The 22,586-nt window shown below is 39.9% G+C and overlaps 1 protein-coding gene and 1 long non-coding RNA gene across 9 annotated transcripts in view; one reads left to right on the top strand and one right to left on the bottom strand.

Moving 5' to 3' along the window:
* Positions 1-40: 40 nt before the first annotated feature.
* DST (dystonin) overlaps positions 41-22,586 on the top strand; it is a 315,509-nt gene continuing 292,963 nt past the window's right edge. For 4 of the 8 annotated variants that reach the window (XM_075747387.1, XM_075747379.1, XM_075747395.1 and 1 more), the window contains exons 1-3: positions 41-561; positions 996-1,057; positions 16,448-16,636. In XM_075747387.1, coding sequence (XP_075603502.1) covers positions 381-561; positions 996-1,057; positions 16,448-16,636 — 432 coding nt within the window. In that variant the 5' untranslated portion in view covers positions 41-380. The remainder of the gene's footprint in view (positions 562-995; positions 1,058-16,447; positions 16,637-22,586) is intronic. The other 4 variants (XM_075747388.1, XM_075747384.1, XM_075747380.1 and 1 more) reach the window with 2 other exon arrangements.
* On the bottom strand, positions 14,049-16,476 carry LOC142600932 (uncharacterized). Its single transcript, XR_012834424.1, has 3 exons — positions 16,353-16,476; positions 15,356-15,439; positions 14,049-14,150 (listed from the first exon to the last, which is right to left on the bottom strand). It is a non-coding gene; the product is annotated as an uncharacterized LOC142600932 (long non-coding RNA).

Genomic DNA, 22,586 nt, shown 5'->3' with positions numbered 1-22,586 from the left:
GTGCCCGCGCCGGCTGCCATGCGGCGCCCCGCCCCGCCCCGCCCCGCCGGTGCCCGCGGGCGCTCAGCCCGCCGCGCTCCTCGCTCCTGGCTGCCGCGCGGGCGCGGAGGGGGAAGCCCCGCTGCCGCGGCGGCTGCTGCTGCTGCTGAGTCACGGCCTGAATTTCATCCCGCTCCTCCTCCTTCTCCTCCTCCTCCTCCTCCGTCGCCTCCTCCTCCTCCCCCGCGCCGCCGCCTCCCGCCCGGCTGCCGGTTCCAGCAGCGCGGTGCCGGCGGCGATGCCCGCCCCGCTGCCGGGGGGAGAGGCTGCCCGGCGCTGCCCGGCCCCCCGCCGCTCGCCGCAGACCCGCGCACGCAGAGGGGCAGCTGGGCGCTTGAGCCATGATTGCCGCGGCTTTCCTGGTCCTGCTGAGACCCTACAGCATCCAGTGCGCCCTCTTCTTGCTCCTGCTGCTGCTGGGGACCATCGCTACGATTTTATTCTTCTGCTGCTGGCACCGCAGGCTCCAGAAAGGGAGGCATCCCATCAAATCCGTCTTTTCAGGTCGCTCAAGGAGCCGAGGTAAGAGATGCCGCTCGTCCCCGAGGGCGGAGGAGGGGTGCCCCCGGCCCATCCCGCGGTTTCTGCGGCGGAGGGCCGCTCTGCCTCAGCTTAGCCGGGCAAAGGCTTTAAAGAAAATTCAAGCCGAGCCCAGGACTGCGGCAGCCTTGTCTCCACCCATCCCTTAGCGAAACCTCGGCCCGCGGGAGGGAAGTGAGGGGCTGGGAACCCCCCTCAGCCCTCCCCGGTTTCTCAAGTGCAGCAGAACTTTGTGCTCAACTTCTTCCCCATGAATTAAATATAAATGCCGGGCGGAGCTGCCAGCTGCGCCGGCAGAGCCAGACCCTGTCCAGGAATATGCTCTGAAGGGCGAGCAATTAGAAAAAAACATTAGCCCGAGCGAAATCTGAGGTGGAGCTGGATGCAGCCTATGTGTCTCTCTGCTTCCCTTCCAGATGCTGTCATGAGAACTCATCACTTTCGCTCTGAGGTAATTTATTTAGCACGCAATTTCAAGGTCAGAAGTTGTTCTCTTTACCTGAGTACATATTGTTGTGGTCTTTTGTTAATGAAATCGCATAGCAAACTTTTCATTTGCATGAAAGACATAATGTCCTCTCTCATTTCTTGTTTTTTTCCACACGAAACGTCAACTCTTCATTCGTATTATCCTAAACCGGCCTGCTGATTTGTGTCATTTCCAAAGCAATTGGTTACTTTAAGAAAAGCTGTGCTTGCTGTACGTGCCAGACCTCCCTCTATCCAAAAAAGCAACCCCGAGTCCAGTTATTGACCGCACTGTAAATATGTGCGGAGCTGGTAGGTTTTGCGACTGCAGGGCTTCCGCTCGCTTGCTTTGCCGCCAGCCCTCACCTGCACCTTGCTGCTTGTCAGGGAAGAAGTTGCCCGCTTGGCTTGGACGCTGCCGCGGGAGATCCCAGAAGGATCCAGATTCAAGCCTGCTTGGCAGGCACCTCATTTTGTGACCCTTGTATGCACAGGTCAGGGGAATCAAAACTCTTACGTGCTGGTGCTAAAAGTGTAGCACAAAACCCAGTCACTTCCTAGGGATTCTGAATGAGGAGCATAATTGCTGGGAAAATACAGAAAATAATACTTGTTTTAGCATCGACTTTGTTTCCATGCTGCCCTGTAGAGCTCCTGTCTAGATTATTTCTCTTGCCTGGTTTCCTGCTATTGATTTAAGGCATATCTTCATGCCATTGTCTGCTACTCTGGAAGCCTTGAGAGGGAGTTTTGCACTAAAATGATCTTTTGTTTTAAATTATTTGCATTTTTCCTTACTCGGTTGTGGGTGAGAAAATTACCCAGTTATGAGTAATGTTTTCAAAAGTGCACATGGGATACAAACCACATTGCCAAATTGTATTGGAAATTAGCTTTAAACTCCTAACCATTTTGAAATTTGTACACGCTATCACAAAAAAGAAGATGACACAGGGAGTGTCCTGTCTTTAAACCATGAAAAGTCTGATTTTGTTGTTGACTGAAAAGTGCTGCAGTAAAGTGAACAAACGTGTCCCTCTGGAAGTCACAGGATTTTTTTCATGATTTAGTTCCTCCAGTATGAAATACTTGGTTTCCATATAAAATTATCTCACTCTTGAGCCTAGATAAAGATGAAGTTCAATGTGTTACGCCCTTTTGAAATACACGTCCTGTATGGTGACTCTTAAAAGGGAAGTTTGCAAAGTGACTAATTTATTTTTATTAATCTAGCATGTGGTTATTTGCATATCACCCAGTTAGAAGGAGACACATTTAAAATATTTCCTAGAAGTTTCCATTTACTGAAACATGCTAGAATAAACCAATAAGAACTGTTACATTCTTTTGTAATTTTCTACATTTCATTTACATAGAGTAACACCATGGCTAATGGTCTAAACTGCCCTTTTAAATAAGTGGTGGAGCTGTTTTCTCCTTCATTATCTGATGATAGACTTTTGACTCTTAAGAGAAAAACGATGACTCATTTGACATCATTAAATTTTCATTTTCCAATTTTGTTTTTCAAGTAAAACCTTATTTTAATGAATCTAATTGAATTGATTAATAAAAAATTACCAGCATACTCCCATGAAAATATTGGCAGTGTTGTCTGAAACAGAATTTGACATTCTCATGCTATATCAGCACAAAACATTATACACTTCCAAATCTAATAAGATGTTGATGAGAGCAAAGCATGATACATGAAAATATGGACTTTGCACAATCCCCCCCCCCAATGAACATAACATCTCAACTCCAAGTTCTACAGCACAAGGTCAGTCTGCTAGCCTCCATTATGCTTAGCTGTTTGTCAGGTGCAGTTATAAACGGTGTTTGTTAATGATAAGAAAAGATAATGAAAAATAGGTTGATAGTAAATAGCAGTGGGTTGGCATTCATCTCCGGAGAGCTGGGTTCAAATCTGACTTAGATCACACGTGAAGGTGCAGGTGGTCTAGTGGCGGTGCACAGAGAATTATAATTGCCCTATCTACAGAACGGTTGGCAATTCCTGCATGATTGGCTGCCTGCCAGGAAAGCCTTATATTTGGAAAAATGGATGTGTAGCAAATTTATGTTGAGGTTCTTTGCCAGAGCCACAGCTCTCATGGTGCATGCCTATGTTGTCTTTGTCTATATACAGTGAGAACTATTTAATCCCTTTCCTTTAGTACTGAACCCCACGTGAAAAAACTAAGACACCATACTATGGGAGGATAAATACTAAATTTGAAAATGTATTTATGATCCTTATCAGCTCTTCTGTTCTGATTTTATATGCCATTGGTGAATTGAATTCACAAACAGTTTGTCTGGTTTTGTGGGTCTTGATTTTGAATGCCTTGCAAAACATGCCTCATTATTATACTGCAAAAATCTATGTAGATTTTACTCATTATAGAATGAACTTAAACACTTGACCCCCTGCCTCAAAAGGAGGTAAATTTGCATGAATCATTATGAATATAAAGTAGGTTAAAGTCTGTCTTTGTTAGAGATGCTTCATAACAGAAAAATTAACCAGCAAGATGATGTGAGAGTTTCCTGAGATAATACAGCGGTGTCTCTACCTCCCCACTAATGTTCATTTACTACCATCTGAAGTTTGTCAGGTCTATTTTTTTAATATATTTTTACTGCATTCCTTTAAGTTCGTTATGACTATAACTGCTCCTAAGATTCCCTCCATCCCCCAGGTACTATAGATACTCCATGAAGTCACACAGGAATCGTACCCAGAATAGTTAATGTTTCTAATCTGAGGGAGACCTAGATATGCCATGGCTGTAAAAAGAAAACAAGTAAATTTCCAACGGAAATATTCATTGCTTACATGACAAATCAGACTTTGATGTAGCTATTTGCACTATTCTTTATTTTGAGAATCAGTTGTAGAATGAAGTGTCTGTGCTTAACCAAAACCACACCGAAGTAACAGTGTAATTCAGTGAGTTTCACCAAAACAGGGACTATGTTGGGGGGGTGTTATTTATTATTATTCCTAGTATATTCAAAAATGTGAATGCTATCAGTGATTCACTGACTTAATTCTTCTCATGCTCTCTGTAGAGGTTTGTTTTTTTCATGAAGTATAGGAATTTTCTCTGAGTACTTTGGGGTCTTAGGTGCGATACATTTAAATGTTTAGCAGCTTACACTTTACAGAGGTCTGCGTGTCTTCTGTACTTCACAATTTAAAGGCACTGCTTTACATGTTGGTGTTGCTACTTCTTGTGATTCAAATTTCTTTCTGAATTAGTTTTCCTTATTGTCTAAACCTCTGGAGTCATGGGATTATGTGGGATTTTTACCTTTCAATTAAAAAGGAAGTAAGGTTCTAGCCCTTAAGCTGGAAGGAATAAATCCAAATGGTATAATTCTTAAAAATCTCATAATTTAAGGGCAAGAACTGTGAAAAGGAAGGTTCTCGTTCAGGATTTTTAAATGGTGTTTTTTATGAGATTGTGAAGGGATAATTGTGCTAATTGCTAAACCAGTAGTTTATGGTTTTCATATTATTAGGTGGAAAAAATCACCAGATTTATAAATCTTTTGCCTGAAATTTTCTCTGAGCTTTACATTTTTCCCTTATCTTACTTTTTAAATTAGAAATACTATGATCTCAGAACTGAAGGTATTGGTGTCTGTGGGTAGTCAGGAGCAGCATCTTTTTGTATTTGTTTAATTTTGACTCATATATTTTGGGCAAGTTTCTGTGAATGCTTCCACTGAGACCTACAGGTATAAACCTACTAGGAATGAATTCCGTACAAGTTTTAGAGTCCACTGTAAATTCACATAACCCAGGTGCACGTCTGGTGGGACTAGTCATACCAGTAAGGCAAACAGGAGTTGACACTTTCCGAGAAGACTCTCTGGGAGGGCTGGCAGCATATATTAACCACAGCTGTAGCAAAGGAATAGCATTTGGTCATGTGAGTTTTGCAGACCCCACAGTTTCTTCTTAGTATACTGAACAGTCTTTACAAGGTTATATATTCAGTCTATTGTTGTGACAAGACTGGTAGTGAAATAGGTCAGTCAAGACCAATGACAATTTTCAAGAGCAAATGAATTTGCTAAATCATGCATTATGGTACAATGGATGCAAAACTCTAGTACAACGATCTCCTGTAAATGTATATATTGACTGTGCCAACAATTGATGCCCAGAAAAAGTGTTCACAAATTTATCCCTAAGCATACCTTTGCCATAAACATCCCCCTTCTGAGGCCAATTGTGAGACAGTTGCCTAAAAATATAGTTCTAGATATCTTAAAAACCAATAATGAATAGTCTTTGAAGAGTTGCACCATAATTCATCCTGAGCATTGCAGAGTTATTTATAAACTGCTCCAGATATGTACAGCACCAGTGAAAAGAGAAATCAGCAGCCCCTCCAAGCTGAATTTGAGTCTTCTGTTTGATTGGAGGGAGTGCATTCAAGGAGCAACAGAAATGTACAGAAAAATACATTCATTCACCTATTCAAAGGATGTCTTTTTGTCTTTGTGGAGCTGAATCACCCTGAAAATATTTTACCTTTTGTGTTTGACATCCTTTCCCCCCAGGATGTTTAAACTGTTTTTCCATTAGCCGCCTAAGAGTTAAGGAACAGGTTCAAGGGAAAATAAATCAGAGACAAAAATAAATTTTTTTCTTAGATGTATGAAAGCACTTATTATAGGGATGGAGAGCTATAAATACAGGTTACACTGTATAAACGCAAATCCTTCTATCCATTTTTCATAGTATGTCCAGTAACGTGGCCCAGACAGAATATGTCACGCTGATCTGCTACATAGCAAACTAGGTACCACTGAGATTCTGCTTACTATACATCATCTGCCCGTCACTGTCAGCTTTATTCACTGCAGTGCTGCCTTTAGATAGCCTAGCAAGCATCGGTCTATGCTGAGAAACAGCTTGTTTGACAATTGTATCACAAAATATATGGCAATTCCTTGGTGGCTGCAGCAAGAACACTTGAGTTCCTGAGCTAACTCCAGAGTTAACTTGGATTGGGTACCTTTACTCCCTCGTAACTGTAGTGTAGAAATGCCCTCTATATTTCTATAGCCATCTGGTTGCCTGCATCTCTATTCTGGCATCCAACAGTCTGCAGAGCATTGAAATGCTGAGGAGATCTCCTCCTAGCTCCATCAATCACCTGATAAAGTACTGACATTGTGTCATGGTCCACATCAATGGGTAAGGCATGGTCTCGATACACTGTGTATTGGGACCTGCATTAGTAATGCACACATCCTCACAGCTCTCTAACAGGATAGGGACAACCACCGCATAAAGATCATGGAATCACAGAAAGGTTTGGGTTGGAAGAGACTTCAAAGATCATCCAGTTCCAACCCCCCTGCCATGGGCAGGGACACCCTCCACTAGACCACATTGCCCAAAGCCCCATCCAACCTGGTCTTAAACACTGCCAAGGGTGGGGCCTCCACAGCTTCTCTGGGCAACCTGTTCCAGTGCCTCACCACCCTCACAGTGAAGAATTTCTTTCTAACATCTAATCTAAATCGACCCTCCTTCAGCTTAAACCCATTACCCCTTGTCCTGTCACTACACTCCCTGATACAAACAGTCCCTCACCAGCTTTCCTGTAGGCCCCCTGTAGGTACTGGAAGGCTGCTATAAGGTCTCCCTGGAGCCTTCTCTTCTCCAGGCTGAACAATCCCAACTCTCTCAGCCTGTCCTCACAGGAGAGGTGCTCCATCCCTCCGATCAGCTTCGTGGTCCTCCTCTGGACTCGCTCCAACAGCTCAATGTCTCTCCTGTACTGGGGCCCCCAGAGCTGGACACAGTAATGTAAGATGCAGTACATATTAAAAGTTCTTCTTACTATTTGGTTTCCCATTAATACAGTTATGTCAAAACCTCCTAGCTATCATGTAAGTACTTACATACTCAGGCTTCTCAGTATCTACTGTTATCTCTGGAAACGTGTGTTTCAGATGAGGTTGCAGCTTCAGATACGTCGCATGCCAGTTACAGTGTTCTTGGTGGGCACAAGCAGCTGCTTGCAAGCAGGCAGAGCCCTGGTTTGAAGGGGATCTGGGTGGAGCAAGGCTTGTCGCCATCCGACTGTTAGCAGCCACGTTGTACACGTGTACAGAAGGGGAACTTCTAGCTACCGGTTTTTGGCCAAAGCTAACCTCAGATTTAAACTGCGAATTAAAATAGCTGAAGTCATACTTGTGGTGAACACATGTATTACCACGTCTGCTGTAGAAACTGTTCTTGTACAGACGGAAAGGATCATGCAGGGGTCCATAGATCCCATATGGCTCAAAAAGCTTAACCATCCACCTGATTTCTCAGTTACTGTGGTTAGATTATTAGGCTGACAGATCAGGTTGTGGATGCCCCTTCAGAAACAGCTCAGCACTTTAGGCTGAGGGTATTAAATGAAAGCAAGCACTGCATGAAGAGCTTGGTTTTGAGCTGATTCCTTGTGCTTCTAGTTCACCTGCAAGCCTGGGTACCCGTTACCTGGGTTCTTCTGCCGTTCAGGCATCTGAGCCCTTGCTGTGCTCCCTTGTGCCCTACTGCCTTGCATCAAGGAGAGTCAGTCCTGACTCATCAGCAGGAATGAAATATGAGTTACGGCGGAAATGTGAAAACATGACATCAGCTATAGAACCTAACTGCAGTTGACAATTGGGCAAAGACACATTTCTTCCAAGTTGTGCCAATGTCCTTATCGCCCCTGTCCACTCAGCTGCTTAAATAAAGCACTCTGCTTTGGGATGGCAGGGCAAATAGTAGAGCAGGCTGGAAGTGAAACAGTTCTTACAAGACTTAATTTATGATTATCTGAATTGATAGCACTAACTACAGTGAAATGCATAATCATGTCAGATGGAGGCATTATATTTATCCTCCTTCTGTGTTCTAGAGAGAACAAAATGATACAACTAGGTCGAGGCATCATTCCCTTCTGATCTGCTGCCGCTACCTTCCTGCGTGTAAAGTGCAGCCGGAGTCGGAAAGTGACTCTGCAAAACCAGCATCTTCTTATACAGCAAGATAAGCTTGCTGTAAGCATTTACAGTTTATAGTCTGTAGAGCTACTCAGCTGACCTAGTGTAGCTGTCTGCTTCAGGATGAGCTGGACAGTTCTTCAAGCCTCACTGAATGTATTGGCTAAATTTTTTGTTGGCTGTTAGGGGAGCTTGGACTAGTAGTTCCTGAAGGAGAGACCTGTTCAGATAGGTTGTTAGTGTCTGAATCTAGGTATCTTAATAGATATCTGAATTCCACCCTAGGTATCTTTTTTTTATTACATATGCCTGTTAAGTCTCTCATCAGTTATGCACCTGTTTTATGCTTGACAAAGTGCACACCCATCTTCACATGCTGCGGTGGCATAAATTCTGTCACCAGTTTGTACTTAAAACAAGAACACTGGACAGAGGAGAGTCAGTTCTTTGTACTAGATGTTGGGCAGCACTCGCATCGTTTAGCAGTCTGTGTGTTGTTTCTTATTCTCCTTCTTACTGTAATTTTTAATATTTAAAGTTAATTCCTCACGGCAGATTCTTGATGTATACTGTACACTGCCCAAGCTGAGAAGAAGTGGTGAGATGGAAAATAGAGGAAGCAGGGGTGGAAGAGGGACGTGTTTGGGGAATGTGCTAGTATATTCTAAATTAAATGCTCCCTTGCAGACCACTGATCAAGCAGTACTCTGATTTATTTTTGTTCTTAAATAATTGTTCCGTTCCTACTGTAGGCTGGCGGTGCCCTGAGGTAACAGGGAAGGAACTGGGACAAGCCATCGCAAAGGCAAGGCGGCCGTGGAGGGCTGCAAGATTTCTTGTCAGAGAACGATAGGACTGCATGGAGAACAGGCCAGCTTCTGTGGTTTATAGATTTAGACAGGAAGGAGTATTTAAAGGATATCTTGAGGCATGACTGGGGATGCTACGTGGCTATTTGCTTACACATCATCAGATTTTCCTAGTGTTACAGCTTACCTGCTTTGATAGGAATCCTAAGCTTAAGACAGGAAAAAACCACATTGTGTAAAACAGCAGTGTAATGCAGCATGGGTTATTAAAAACTGTACTCTAAATTCACATCTACACCCTAGGTTCACACAGGGGCTGGTATGTGTACACTTGGGGGCCCACTTAGGAACTGGAAAGCTAGTTATTGATGTTGTAGTTCATGAACTCGGTTGGAAAAGTAATCTTGTGCAGGTTATGTAAAAGACAATTGCTTTTAATCCCTTTGAATGTGTGGACTTATCTTGGAATATGATACATGCCAAATCAGTCTTCAATATCTGAGAAATGGTTCCAGAACTGCTTAGAATTTACGGTTTAGAAGATAATAATACTATCTCCTAAAATACACATAAGACATGGAAAGAAGCATCAGTGAAAGCTTGTTAATGAGGGACTAGAATGAAAAATCGAATGTAAAATTTTACATTTGATGTTTTAAATCTTAATGCAGATCTTTATAGGAGTAACCCTTAGCTAAGATTGAAAAAAATATATCAAGAGAACTAAAATAAAAAAAAAGGTTGCAGTCTATTTTTTGAGACCTGACAGAACTAAGAAAGAGCAAATGCAGTTGCTTCCTCCTTGTGCGTTTGTGAAGTAACATACTGAGGGAGTGTAGGTAATCTTCCTGCTATAGAAAACTAAGACCTGGATTTAGTTAGCAATCTTTTATATCAGAGAGGATGTATAAATAGTTTGGACTTGACATGAATCCTGGATTTGGGGTTGAACTTGCAAAACTGGCAGTTAAATAATTGGGGGGGCGTTTGTTTCTTTGTAAACTGAGGATATTTGGGATGGAAGTCACAATGGAAGAAGAGGAAGGGAAATAATGCAATCTTGGTCACTTTTTAATTTAAAACTGTTCTTACAATACAGATGCATATATATATGTTTATATGTGCAGCAGAAAGACCCTCAAATTTCTCTCTTCTAGTGTGCAGGAGAATCTGATACAATAAAGTTATTAAATTAAACCTGCCTTTTTAGTTCAAGTAGATACTTCAACTATAGGGTTTAATTCTATTTCAGCCTGTCAGCAAAACAGCTGAGAACTCCGGCATCTTGAAAACGGTTTTGATACTCAGCATGCTAATGTCTCCAGGCCCTAAGATGTTGTAGGTTGCATACACATGAAAGTTTCTAAGCTTTAAACAGGCAGTAACTGACAATTCAAAGACTGTTTCTTGAGGCCATTAATTGACAATGGTAATAGATGACAATTCTCACGCATACACAACCACTGTCAAAAACCTTAAAGCAAGCACACGAAGTTGGATGTCCTATCTCAGCTTCCTTTGGCTTTGATGTTCATTAGTGCACCTGCAAAATTGCATTTAATCTATGGGACTTACTCAAATATCTGTAAAGGCATTTGCAAACACAACTGAGTTCTGCTGTCATTCCTCCTAGTGCGCTGAATTGTGGCTTCATGCTAGCTAGAGCTTTTTCTGCGGTTTACTGAAGTTCTGCCAGAAGGTAAACTGGGCTGCAGTCCAGTGTCTACTGAAGTTAATGCAAAGATTTCTGTTGACTTCAGCTGGACATCAGATAATGAACTCTTACTTCTCTTGAAGTTACTGTTTAGTGACTCTGAAAGCACATACTGGCTGGAAAGGTTGGGTTCCAAAATAAGAATTCATATATATGAATATATTCTATATAAAATACTTACACACTGGAAAAAATGAAGAATGAATATGGTTTCTTATAAAGCATAAAATAATAGATAATGTATGATGAACACAGTAGAGATATTAGAAACTAGAATGGAGAGGAAAAGGATGTGATGAATTAATACAATCACACAGTGAAAGAATGGAGGAGTCAAAGATTCATTTCTCTAAAGCAATAATGCACATATGGGATAGCACCAATGTATTCATATTCTATTAAAGTATCAGAAAAAGAATTAAAAAGAAATACAGAGAAATTAAGAAAGTGAAAGAAAAAGGTTCAACACATTGTCTGAAATGTCCTTATCCGTAAATAAAAAAAAATAAAAATCAAAGGTTAGACAAGGTTTTTTTTAAAGGAGTTTCAAAATCCTGGGGTTTTTTTCTATTAATGAATGGGCTACAAATGGGAATAGGCAAAAAACATAACAAGGGTTGCAGACTGTCACATACTTGGTTATCAAATACCAGACCATACTGGAGAAATTCTGAAGAATGGGGCAAATGAACACACATGATGTTAATAAATGCAAGGCTGGGTATATTACAAAGAAAAGTTGTTTATCTACTTTATTAATTTTTAAGTTTATGGTCTTCAGAAAGGGCCTTTTGAATTACTGTTGATAATTCAGTGCAGACCTCTTTCAGATGTATAGCCTGATGAGAAAAGAAGACGGGATGGGAAATATTTAAAGAGAATGGAAAACCTTGCTATACTAGTGTATATATATCAGTAATACAAATTTGTAAGAGTACTATACTGAATTATGGGGATCCAGCAAGGGTGATGTCTGTGAATACGGACATGTAAAACTCTCACCAAAAAAAAAGTGATGGAAGAGACTGGAATTGTTTCATGTAGGAAGAGGAAAATAAGAGGAAATCTAATAATAAAATATATATGGAATGAAGTCAGATTTTAGAATCACTTCTGACAAATTGAGGATGGTATTTTCTTAAAACATTTGCAAGGTGTGAATTTGGGATCTTACCAATAAGTACCTGAGGGGAGGGTGCAAAGAGGACAGAGCCAGGCTCTTTCAGTGGTGCCCAGTGGCAGGACCAGAGGCCATGGGCACAAACTGGAACACAGGAGGTTCCCTCTGAACATCAGGAAACAACTTTACGCTGTGAGGGTGACTGAGCACTGGCACAGGTTGCCCAGAGAGGTTTTAGAGTCTCCATCCTTGGAGATATTCAAAACCTATCTGGACATGGTCCTGGGCAGCTGGCTCTAGATGACCTTGCTTGATCTGGGAGGTTGGACCAGATAACCTCTGGACTCCTTCCAACCTCAGCCATTCTGTGATTCTGTGTAAGTCTGTATTGAAGGCAGACCAAAAACTAGTCATCATGGGTCTGATCCATCCTATCTAATTTTGGATACATACACTATAGATATCTGCGAGTGAAGTAGCCAGCTTGGGCTCCCTTTATGGCTAATGGAGAGAAATAGATGCCATTACAGAATGGTTCATCTTACCTGCTGACTGTGGTGACTTGAAAGGGAACCCAGAGAGGGGAGATCTGCTGAGCAGAGGAATCCCACACTGTGTTTCGACAGACAAGAAATCAGTCACTGAATGAAAGGTGTGAAGTTAAAACTTGGCTGGATTAGAAGACTTTTTTTTTACAGAACCTCTTCCCATGGAAGTCATTTTACACAACCAGTGGATTGTGCGCTGTGGCACGCAATGCCCAGGCATGGAACATTCATCGTTGGTTGGGTGTAAAGAGAGACACAACAGGTCTTTTCAATATTACCCCACTTCATTCCAGGAAAAAAAACCCACTTTCAGAGAAGACTTAAAAGGATGAATTTCAGTTAAAAGAGGCTGATCTCCCCAGTCTTCTTCCACAGACAGAAAAGCTCCCTTGAGAGTAGGTGAACTAGGCTTTGGCTCTGCACTGGTCTCCAGAGACAGCTCTCTATTCCTGCTGACTGTAGAGTATGACTAGGAAGATCAGTCTTCATGGATTCAGACTCTTAACGGAAAGCATGCACATGAATGGTTTTGGAGAGAAGATAATCCCACATTCAGTTTCCCTGTTGTCTTCCTCTGTGATATCTAAAACCGTTTCTGGTGGTCATCTGAGTTGTTTCTTTAAGGAAAAATACTTTCTAGTGTAAATCTTTGCGCAGTTATTTTAGTATTTAGAAGACAGATTATCTAAAAATATGTGTTTGAAGTCTTATTTGGTTTGCCTTGTTTCAGAATTTTACAGGCATAAAAATGAGTCAGGCAGTAGGGACTAGGAATGAGCAACTCCTGAGCACAAAGAACAAGAAAAGGTTTGTCACTGTCCAGTGACACAGCATTCACATGATACCGGAAACTACAAATTGCTTAACGGTGTTACAGCAATCTCATTGTATTGCCCGCGTGATTTTAAAATCTCTAGTGTTTTCTCAGTGATTTGGTCTCAGGTGGTGTACTGTGCGTCCCAGAGTATTCTGTAATATTTTTCTGCTCTTCCAAGTGCTGACTTAACATCTACAATAGTGCTTTGCCAAACAGATATTTGTGTCATTTTCACATTTTTTGTTTTGATTGTTGTATTAGTATGATAAGTTTTCAATTTTGGGTTCAACTGAAGGATAACTAACACAGATGACACAAGGAGCGTCAGTTCATTTCACTGTTGAGAAGGAATCACTGGCCATTCTACTTTTGCATTGAGCACAGGAGTAGCAGCTCCCATACGTTACATCACTTTTGACTCCTGTCTTCATTTTTGATTACCAAATTTTGAAATTTTCCAGATTTGGGTGTTTGCTCTGGCAAAGTCTCATTGCAGGAATGAGTAAGCATTTCCGGTTTTGGTCTGAGAACTCTGCCCTTGTAACATTATCTTTGTTGATATGGAATTAATTTTCCACCTGAAATCATGATCCTCTGCCTTTATCGCATTATAATCCTCCCCAGAGCAACCATTTGTGATACTGCAGGCAGATTATGACTTCAAGTGAAGAATAAGCTTCAGCAAACAGAAGCAGATGAGCTCTTAAAGAGATAAAGATCCCATTTTCTTGCTAGTAATAAACAGTAAAAGAGAAAAATATATAAAATATGAAGGAGAAGCACTGTCTATAAACAGACTTTTCTGGAAGTCACAAGTGATTTTTTCGTATCAAAACATAATAATCAGTAAACATTGAAGTATTTTGAGGTGAAGTCACTCAGTGAGAGAGACCCACATAGTTAAATCCCTATTTGGCATGCATCTCTAAGCACTTTTAGAGCTGCTTATCTTCTACCGAATTCTTCTGTTACATAAACATACTTTCCAAAAGAGTTTTATCCAGCTAATGGGGATGGGAGAGTGGTGAGGGAGCAGCTGCAGTGGAGGGTATATAACCAGGCTTCGGCCAGTAGCCATCGTCTGTAAATGAATCACAATGCATTTAACATTTAGAAAATCTCTTCTGATTTCAGAACTCAGAACAGATTTGCTGGGTATTTTGGTCTCTGAAGGAATATTTTCTTTTACTATGGAATAATTCCTGATGCACGCTAACTTTTTTTGTAAAGAGAAAATTTCCACAAGAAGTAAGCTCTGTAATAGCAGGCTCCCTGTGTTGTATTTTTCCCTGTCATCCTCAATAGTCCTAGTATCACGTTGAATGAAACATTCTAAGTATCTGTTAGCTGTTTCACAGTGTAGAAAGAAAATGGGGCAATAAGTTTTCCCATTGCACTAGTGTGGCAGAGTAACTCACAGATTCCTGTCTTCAAATGTTTAGAGATCTTCCTAAATCCGCGCAGGTCCACTGGCTGCACTGGCTTCCACTATGCTGCTTGTGTTGGTTGATTCCGCCAGGGTCCTGCTTCCTTTAAGATACAGGGAGTCAAAGTCTGGCCCTAGCTGTAGTCTGAACAACTCTATTGCTTCAGTAGAATAGGGAGGGATCATAAAACAGGATTCAGGAAATTTTGGCCGTATCTTTCCATCCTATGTATTTCATAACCCTGATGTACCACATACATGAACCTCCCAGATGGACTAAGTAGAGCTGTGGTCTATTCCTGTTCCTCCTGTCCAGTGTCCAGGAGTAGAAGGTTGCTACCTGCAAGTTTCTTCAACTTTTTCACATCATCTGTTGCATGCAATGTATATCTGTAGCAATCACTAGCATGTGTATGTGAATATATATATATATATATATGTATGTGTGTTTTGGCTATTTACAGAGCACAGTTTTAAATAATGAAAATAGCTGTCTCTCCCAGGGTGCCTAGGACAGACTGCAGCTCCCTTCCCTTGCAGTCTCATAAACATTGGAGCAGTAAATCCAATTTGCACAGGGAGTCATACATTTGACTTTTGATTGCTTCCATTTATGAATATAACAACATTTTAGTGTAACTTTTCTATGCTGATTTCCTAATTAAAAAAAACAAACCAAAACAAAACCAAAAAACCCGCAAAACAAAATGCAAAATCCAAACCCAAAAGCTAAGGGAAAAGGGGAAAAAGAACAGCAGGTTTATATGGAAATGTATTGCTCCCACTAGTTTTCAGCTGGCAGTAACTCAGGATATTTAGATTCATAGCAGAGATTTCTGCGGTTTTAGCTAAAATCTCACCTTGCAGAAGTTTGATTCTTTATACGGACCAGCCATTTCTAAGTGCTGGGTTTGTCACATAAGGATTTCAGCAGAGATATTTTACTAGAAGGGAAAAGAAGGTAGAAAATTAGGAATTGTTGCATCTATTCTTGGTTTTGAAAGGGAGTGTAGTTCTTAAACTGCAGACTGCCACTAAGGACAGACTTGGCTCACTTGTCCTGAAAGCTCATGTGACTAAGTGAATGAAACTCTTATTTACAACCTGGCCAAGTTTAATATCAACCAGCATTGTATTCAGTACAAATGACACATGGCAGGCTTTTGCATGCTCACGATGGTTGGCATAGAGAGGACACAGTGAAATGAGAGAATGCTCATTGTAAATGCTCTGCAGGTAGCAATACAGGGCTAGCGTTATACGCGTGGCCATTAAAGGAATGAAATTCTGTAAGGCTATGAGACATTATGGATGATGCTCAGAGGTTTTCACAGCAAGCCTCTAAAAAGCATTTGTGAAGGGCAGCTTTTCCTGAGTTTATTACTTTGGCCAAATACACATGTATTTCTCAGACGACAGCAAAAGATAGCACTCGGTCTTAATTATTTTATTCCAAACGGTAACATCTCCCCCCCAAATCTAGCAGCATCAGAACTCTTAACAAGAACCGTTAGTCATAATTAAGTATTGCCAGCTACCACTTTTTCTTCACTTTCATTCTCAGGAAAAAATCCACCTTTTCAGCTCATGCTCCCTAAAACAATTTCTCATGAGGCTAAGAATTAACCTGGAAAATTTTAATTATAAATTTTAAATTAGAACTTTATAGTTATAAATAACTACAAGTATGAGCTTATAAAGAAAAGCATCAGGAGTTACTGCTACTAGCTATGTCAATAATATGTATAATTGAGAAATATAAAACAAATGTGATACTAACAGCACCTGGCAACATCTCTTTACGGTTACATGCAGTACATATGGACATTATATTAATTAAAATGAGCATGCTTATACCTCAAGTCATTGTTAAGATCCTGTATAATTTTTCTGTTGTTACATGGGTCCATTCTGGGAGATGTCAAACACAATGATTGCTTTTTCTGTTACAGGGCTTTAGATCAAGTCCTCGTCATGCTAGAAGACGCGTAGCACCTCGCCTTGAGGAAACACAACCTCTAGTGGAAGCTCACCACTTAAGTGAGCAGGAAACTTCTGTAAGAAAAAGAAAAATCAAGAAAAGCAGCCGAGTTCAACCAGAATTTTATCATTCTGTTCAAGTTACCCCAACTCGAAAACCTGTAAGTATTCTACCTTTAGGGATAAAGACCACTCAAAGTATATTATAGAGGCATGTAATATAATTCTAATTTGGGGACCATCCATATTTTGTTCCTCAATGTAAAAACTTCTTCAGTTCTCATGTTCAGTGAATCTAGATATAAGTTTGGCAGACTGTATTTAATGTTGATCCATAACTCCAAAAAATCCAGTTCTGAAGAGGTTTTTTAAATTTTGCTTTTTAATTAATATTCACTCTATAGTCGATATTCAGATAAGACATTTCGTTTGATAGTTTTGTAGTGATATTACTTAAGATTTTTATAGCTCACGTATGTGTTACTGAAATTCCTCAATTAGATTTATCAGAGATTCTATGTACTGAACCAAATTTATATTAAATCTCATTACTAGATACAATTTTGAGGTCTCTTCTGCTTTATACAGTATTTACAATCTTTCTGCTCAACAAAACTTGTATCAAGTCTTATCGTTCTTTGCACCTCAGCTTGATCTACACGCAGTTCTTTTAATAGCGATAACCTACTTTTAGTGAGGAAACAGGACAATTCATTGAAACGCTTGTACAATTCCTAATGTAAATGCAGTTGAAGATATATCCTGCAGACATAATGCATTTCTCTTTTTAATGAGAGCTCATTGCTTTGATGCATTTGCTGACTAATCTATCTGTGCCAATGTTAAGGGGCTTGAGCTACACCTATTAAGCCAGTATTATTAAAAAGCTAACTATTGAGCATACCCTAAAAAAGATTATCTCGAGGTTGCTCCAACCTAACTGAACCTTCCTAGATTTGTGTTAATTGAGCACTGAGAATTATCAGTAAGCTCTGAAGTCGGTTTGAGAAAGAGCATTCCCTAGTGGAAGTACATTGCCTGATAGAGCAAGAATCTTTTGCAAAGAAAAGAAAGCCAGAGCTGCCAACAGCTGCCAGAATTTTTACCTTTTAGCTGATACATTTCGTTTCTCTGCTTTCACTTCACTACTCCCCAATTTCCTCTGTTCTCTCATGCTTCTACTTATTACTAATTTTACTCTGCTGCTGTTCTTGTGGTTTAATTTGATCTGATGGATTCATCTTCTGCTCTTCTTAAAGGATCTGCTCTTCCTTTTTTCTCAACTGTCTCCCTTTTGCTCCCATCCTATCGTGATCTCTACACTACTTTGTCTAACTCTGTTATTCTTACTAGGTCTCCAGCCTCTCACCAGGCTCTTCTCTGTTCGTTACTTGCTTCTGGTCCTTGCTCTGTTGTCCTTCCTGCAACTCTTCCATCATCTCCTCTATTATTTTCCATTCCATTCCTGTTTTTTGATTCCCTTTTTTACTTGATTGTTCTTATTTTTTTCCATGGTAGGCCTATGCCGAGGGTAAGCCTGCCTGGAATTGCTGTGGCTATTACCAACTGCCACTGATGACCAACATGGGGGAAAAGAGCATCAGTGGTTCTGAACTAAAGAGCTAACACTGTGGAAACGGTGTAAGCAGCAAAACAGGCTTTGAAGAATGGATAAGTGAAGCTACGAAAGCCCTGATTTTCCCCAGAGTCAGCAACACATCAGGGACTTCAGGACCAGCAAAGGAAAAAAAGTTTAAGAATAGAAAATGCACAGCGTTAATATATAACTTAACTTTCGTGTCATTTCATGGGTCTATACTGTGCCTGACAGCACCTACCACTGAAATAATAATAAATCCCAGATTTAGAGAAAACTTCTCTCAGTGCTGTCACCATTATGTCACTATCTTGAAATTGCTTTTGCAATATATCTTTTATGCACCGTTATATAGTTCTTTTGATAGCCTTTCATTCTACAGCCTCAGTCAACTCACATTTCTACAAAAAAAGATTATATCATTATCTTTATTAGACTATGATCCAGAAAACATAAGTCACCAATTTCATTTCTCATGGACGTCGTAAGTTACTCTGAATGTATTATTAACGCCATGGTGACAGGGTGAGTAAGGTTCATGCCGTGACAAATCACTGCATCGTTGTGAAGTTCCACACAGTCACATTGTCGTCCATCCCGCAGTTTGTCACAGCTTTGTTCCGCTTAGTCTCAATGTCTCGAAGATGAGACTTTTGGCCTTTATCGTTGTACAGTTTTACATGATTCAGTGCCAGAAATGCTTTTGTTGGTCTGCATAATTTCTTTCCATTATTTTTTCCTGTTATTCCTAGCTCTGCCCACTTGAACCACTTGAAATAAATCATCTGTTGTCTTGATGTTTACACTATGGAAACATTTGTAGGCAGCTATGGCCATATCCTGCTTAGTCATCACTTGAAAAAAAATTATGTATGATGTCTGCTAATGAGAAGACAATTTCTCCTCATAAAACTGTTCTCCTCCTGATCATTTTTGTTGTTGTTTTCCTATTCATGCTTTTTTGTCCATTTTCTGACGAGAGAATGGTATTTCCGAAGTAACTATAAAATAGCCTTATGGAAAGGTTTTTCTTTGCTCCAGGAAATTTTTGAGCAATTAGTCCTAAAATATGTTAGCCTGTTTTGTTGCTGTATTAAGATACATGCTTAAAGACTTTTCAGATATTTTATTAAAAGTTTTGTTGGATGTTTAGATGCTAGGCTTTCTTATTCCTGCTAATTTAGACTATGTTGTATTTGGTTGGTTTTGTTGTGTCTAAATCTTGTTTTGCAGTTTCCTAGCCATGGCTATAATTATCTGAATTTGCTTGGATTATTTCTCACTTCCTGCATAGCAATCTCACATCTTTCCAGTATTGTCCCTGATCTTGTCAGAACTAAATTAGGTGTAATTGCGTGTATGGTAGTAATTCCACTGAAGACAATAATCGCTCCCCTTGAAAAGATACATGAGCAGATGTTTGCAGAAACAGAACATTAGTTTTCTCAGAACTTTTTTTTTTTTTTACACCTTCCAGGTCATTAGTGAAGATATTAAATACATTTTGTCCTAATACTAGTCCTTACCTGACAGAGTTCATACCCATTTTCACTTCTTAGTTTTATTCATCTTACTGCAGTGCAACATCAACATAATGGTGTGTAGCTTACCCCTTTGATGGCACATTGTTAAATCTTGTGCCCCATAGGTCAGCCACTCATTGGTAGCTGTATTATTTGTGCTGACATTCTCCATAGGTGACAGTTTTATATCAGCTTCACACCGAGGGGAGTACAGATACCTATTACCGAAGCATGTTTTGAATTTTTGAACACAATGGAGAACTCTTGAGAAGAAACAGGACCATGTTCTTTAAATTAGCATGACTTTATGCAAGTCAAAGGAGTGTTACATCTCACTCCTTTCAAGACCTTATTCTATATGAATAGTTAAATTTTTTGAGGGTGTGGAAGGATGCACAGAAAGTCTCCAGTTGTGAGCTTGCTGTTGTCTAGAGATACTTCTCCAGGGCAAATTTTAGACTGTTAAAATCTTTGGGTTTTATTACAAGCATTTGCAAATATTATGTGTATTTTAAATAATGGTTGGCTCTGAAGCAAAAGTATATAACTCTGCAAATTATTAATAGGTTTTTTACCTGTGCTGGTTTGGAACCAAAAAATGGCCTTGAGTTTGTGTAAACATATCTGGGTCCTGAGCTGTGGGGTCAGTTAGACATACAGTTCTGCCAAACTCTAATTTGTACTCTATGTCTAAGTACATAGTTCAAAAGAGATGCTGTCAAAGCAGCATCTTTTGATATCTCCATTGTTAAACAGTTTGAAGGGCTCCTAAATTGCCTGACTCATGAAGCCACCAAGGATTATTTAAGATCATGAGATGTACCAAAATTTGCACTTGCGTTTGTCATAACACAATCACTATAAGACATGTGGCAGATGAGACTATAGAAACTGGAGCATAAATAAACCTGGTGCCTTCACTTTCAGATGTGAAATCCTGTTTCTACTCAAAGGCCTTGTACTTTACACATCCAAACTTACCGGTCTATTTTGTCCCAGTGCTGTAGTGACAGTAGATATTGAGGTGATTATCTACTGAATAGTGTTAAGATGTATCTCTGAAATAACCTACAAAGAATAAACTGATGACAAATAATGATAATTCAGGATGATCTCAGAAGGATTGCTGCTTGTAGGTATCCCTCAGTGTCTCCTAATAAACCTGTTACTAATTATTTAAAGACTGCCATTTGCTGAAGCAATTTAGCTGCTTAGGGGTGGGTGCAGCACTGCTACAAGTCACTACAAGGGAACCGAGATGAAGGTCAGATGTCTGGGAGGGCACATATAAAAAAAATCTACTGAGGTGAGCAGCTTCATTTGGCTCCACTGAGACTACTCCCATGATTGAAGTGAAGCTTTCACCGTAAAGACTCTGATGATGCAAGCTTGAAAACAAAGTTAATCAGTTTCTAAGGCATGTATGACCATGAGCTGTCCCATACATGGTCTTATTCAGCTATCCTGGTTTTTGCTTTTATGTATTTAAGCATTAAAACTTATGAGAAAAACAGTATTACAATTCTGTAAGAAAAACACTTAGGATTTTTTTTAAACATCTGATACAAAATAATTTATAGAAATCTGGGTATTAGTTGACAGCTTCCTTGAGATGAAATTTTTCATATGGATGGAGTTGTTCTACAGGGCTTTTTAGGAGTTTTTTCCATGTCTCACTAAATAATTTCCATTTTGTTAATTTCCCTTTATTCTTATTCTGGTGTTATTTACTAGTTTTCCAATACCATGATGTACTTTACATGATATTTGAATGACCTGATACAGATGACATCATACACAAATTACTCATCACCCAGCACAAGACTTGGTTAATTCCAAGCATTAGCTATTTAATCTATAGATTGCATTCACAGCTTCTTTCTTTTGGAGACATCTGCTTGTGTTGGATTGTGTCTCCTGTGAATCACATTTAGAAGCAAATATGGCAAAACATTATTGTATCATTTTTCACTTTCAGCATTTTTATTAACATTGTATTAATGTTCTCAAAACATACGACAGAGCTGTGAGCTACCAGACTCCGCATGCACGTGTGCATACGTACACACACACATGCACGCATCCTCTCTCAGGGTAACTTCAGCACAGCCACGATGAAGAAATGCAGGGAATATGTGAATGAATATAAAAAGGGAAACAAGGACTGCATTTTTTTGCTTTATGACCTAAAGGATATTGATGGAGATTTTGAGAAGCACCTGAGAGTTTATTAGGTGATTGATTCGTAAAGTTTTTAACAAGATTTAAGCATCTAGCCATCTTAAACATTTTTAAAAAATACCTCCAGGAACCTATTTTAGGTGTGTAGGATCTTTGCCAATACGACTACAAATGCTAAATCCAGTCATCTTTGAAATAAGCAGTAAGCCTTCAGTGGCCATTAGGTTGACTTCACTGGTACCTCTTCTCTTTGCAAACATACACACGCCTACCAAAAGACTGTTTACATCTCTTTCTTGGAGCGTTGTGTTTTATCGCTTTTCTTACAGCAAGTAACTCCTCACTGACAGATTCTTCATAAACAGTTTTGCACAAAGACTTCATTTTCCCTCTGTCCTGCTAGCTTCTGTGACCTCCTCCCTTGCTGCCTGCTCCCGATTTCCTCTTGGCTGCTTTTCCCTCCCCACCCTGCAGCTCATCTATTGCATTGTAGCATTTCTTCCACTCCTTTTGCCCAGCTCCTGGGCAGTTTCGATTTTTGAAGGGATTTCTTAAAGGTGTATTCCCAGGAGTTTCTCCAAGTCAGGGACATGATGTCTTTACACCTTTAAAACTACTTTTTGTTAAAACACAATGGTAACATGCTAAGAATTAGATCTGAGATTTAAAATTATTGTTGAGTGATTTTTTTTTTTCCTATGGATGCACTGTTACAGCTATTAAGCATAATGCAAAAGAAACAGTTAATTGCAACGATGCTAAAAATTATTGATGACACATATATGTAAAAATACATAGAAATAAGCATAG

This window comes from Balearica regulorum, chromosome 3 (assembly GCF_011004875.1).
Source record: "Balearica regulorum gibbericeps isolate bBalReg1 chromosome 3, bBalReg1.pri, whole genome shotgun sequence".
NCBI lineage: Eukaryota > Metazoa > Chordata > Aves > Gruiformes > Gruidae > Balearica > Balearica regulorum.
The sequence above is the reverse complement of the archived record's forward strand: the minus strand, read 5'-3'. Positions and strand labels throughout refer to the sequence as shown.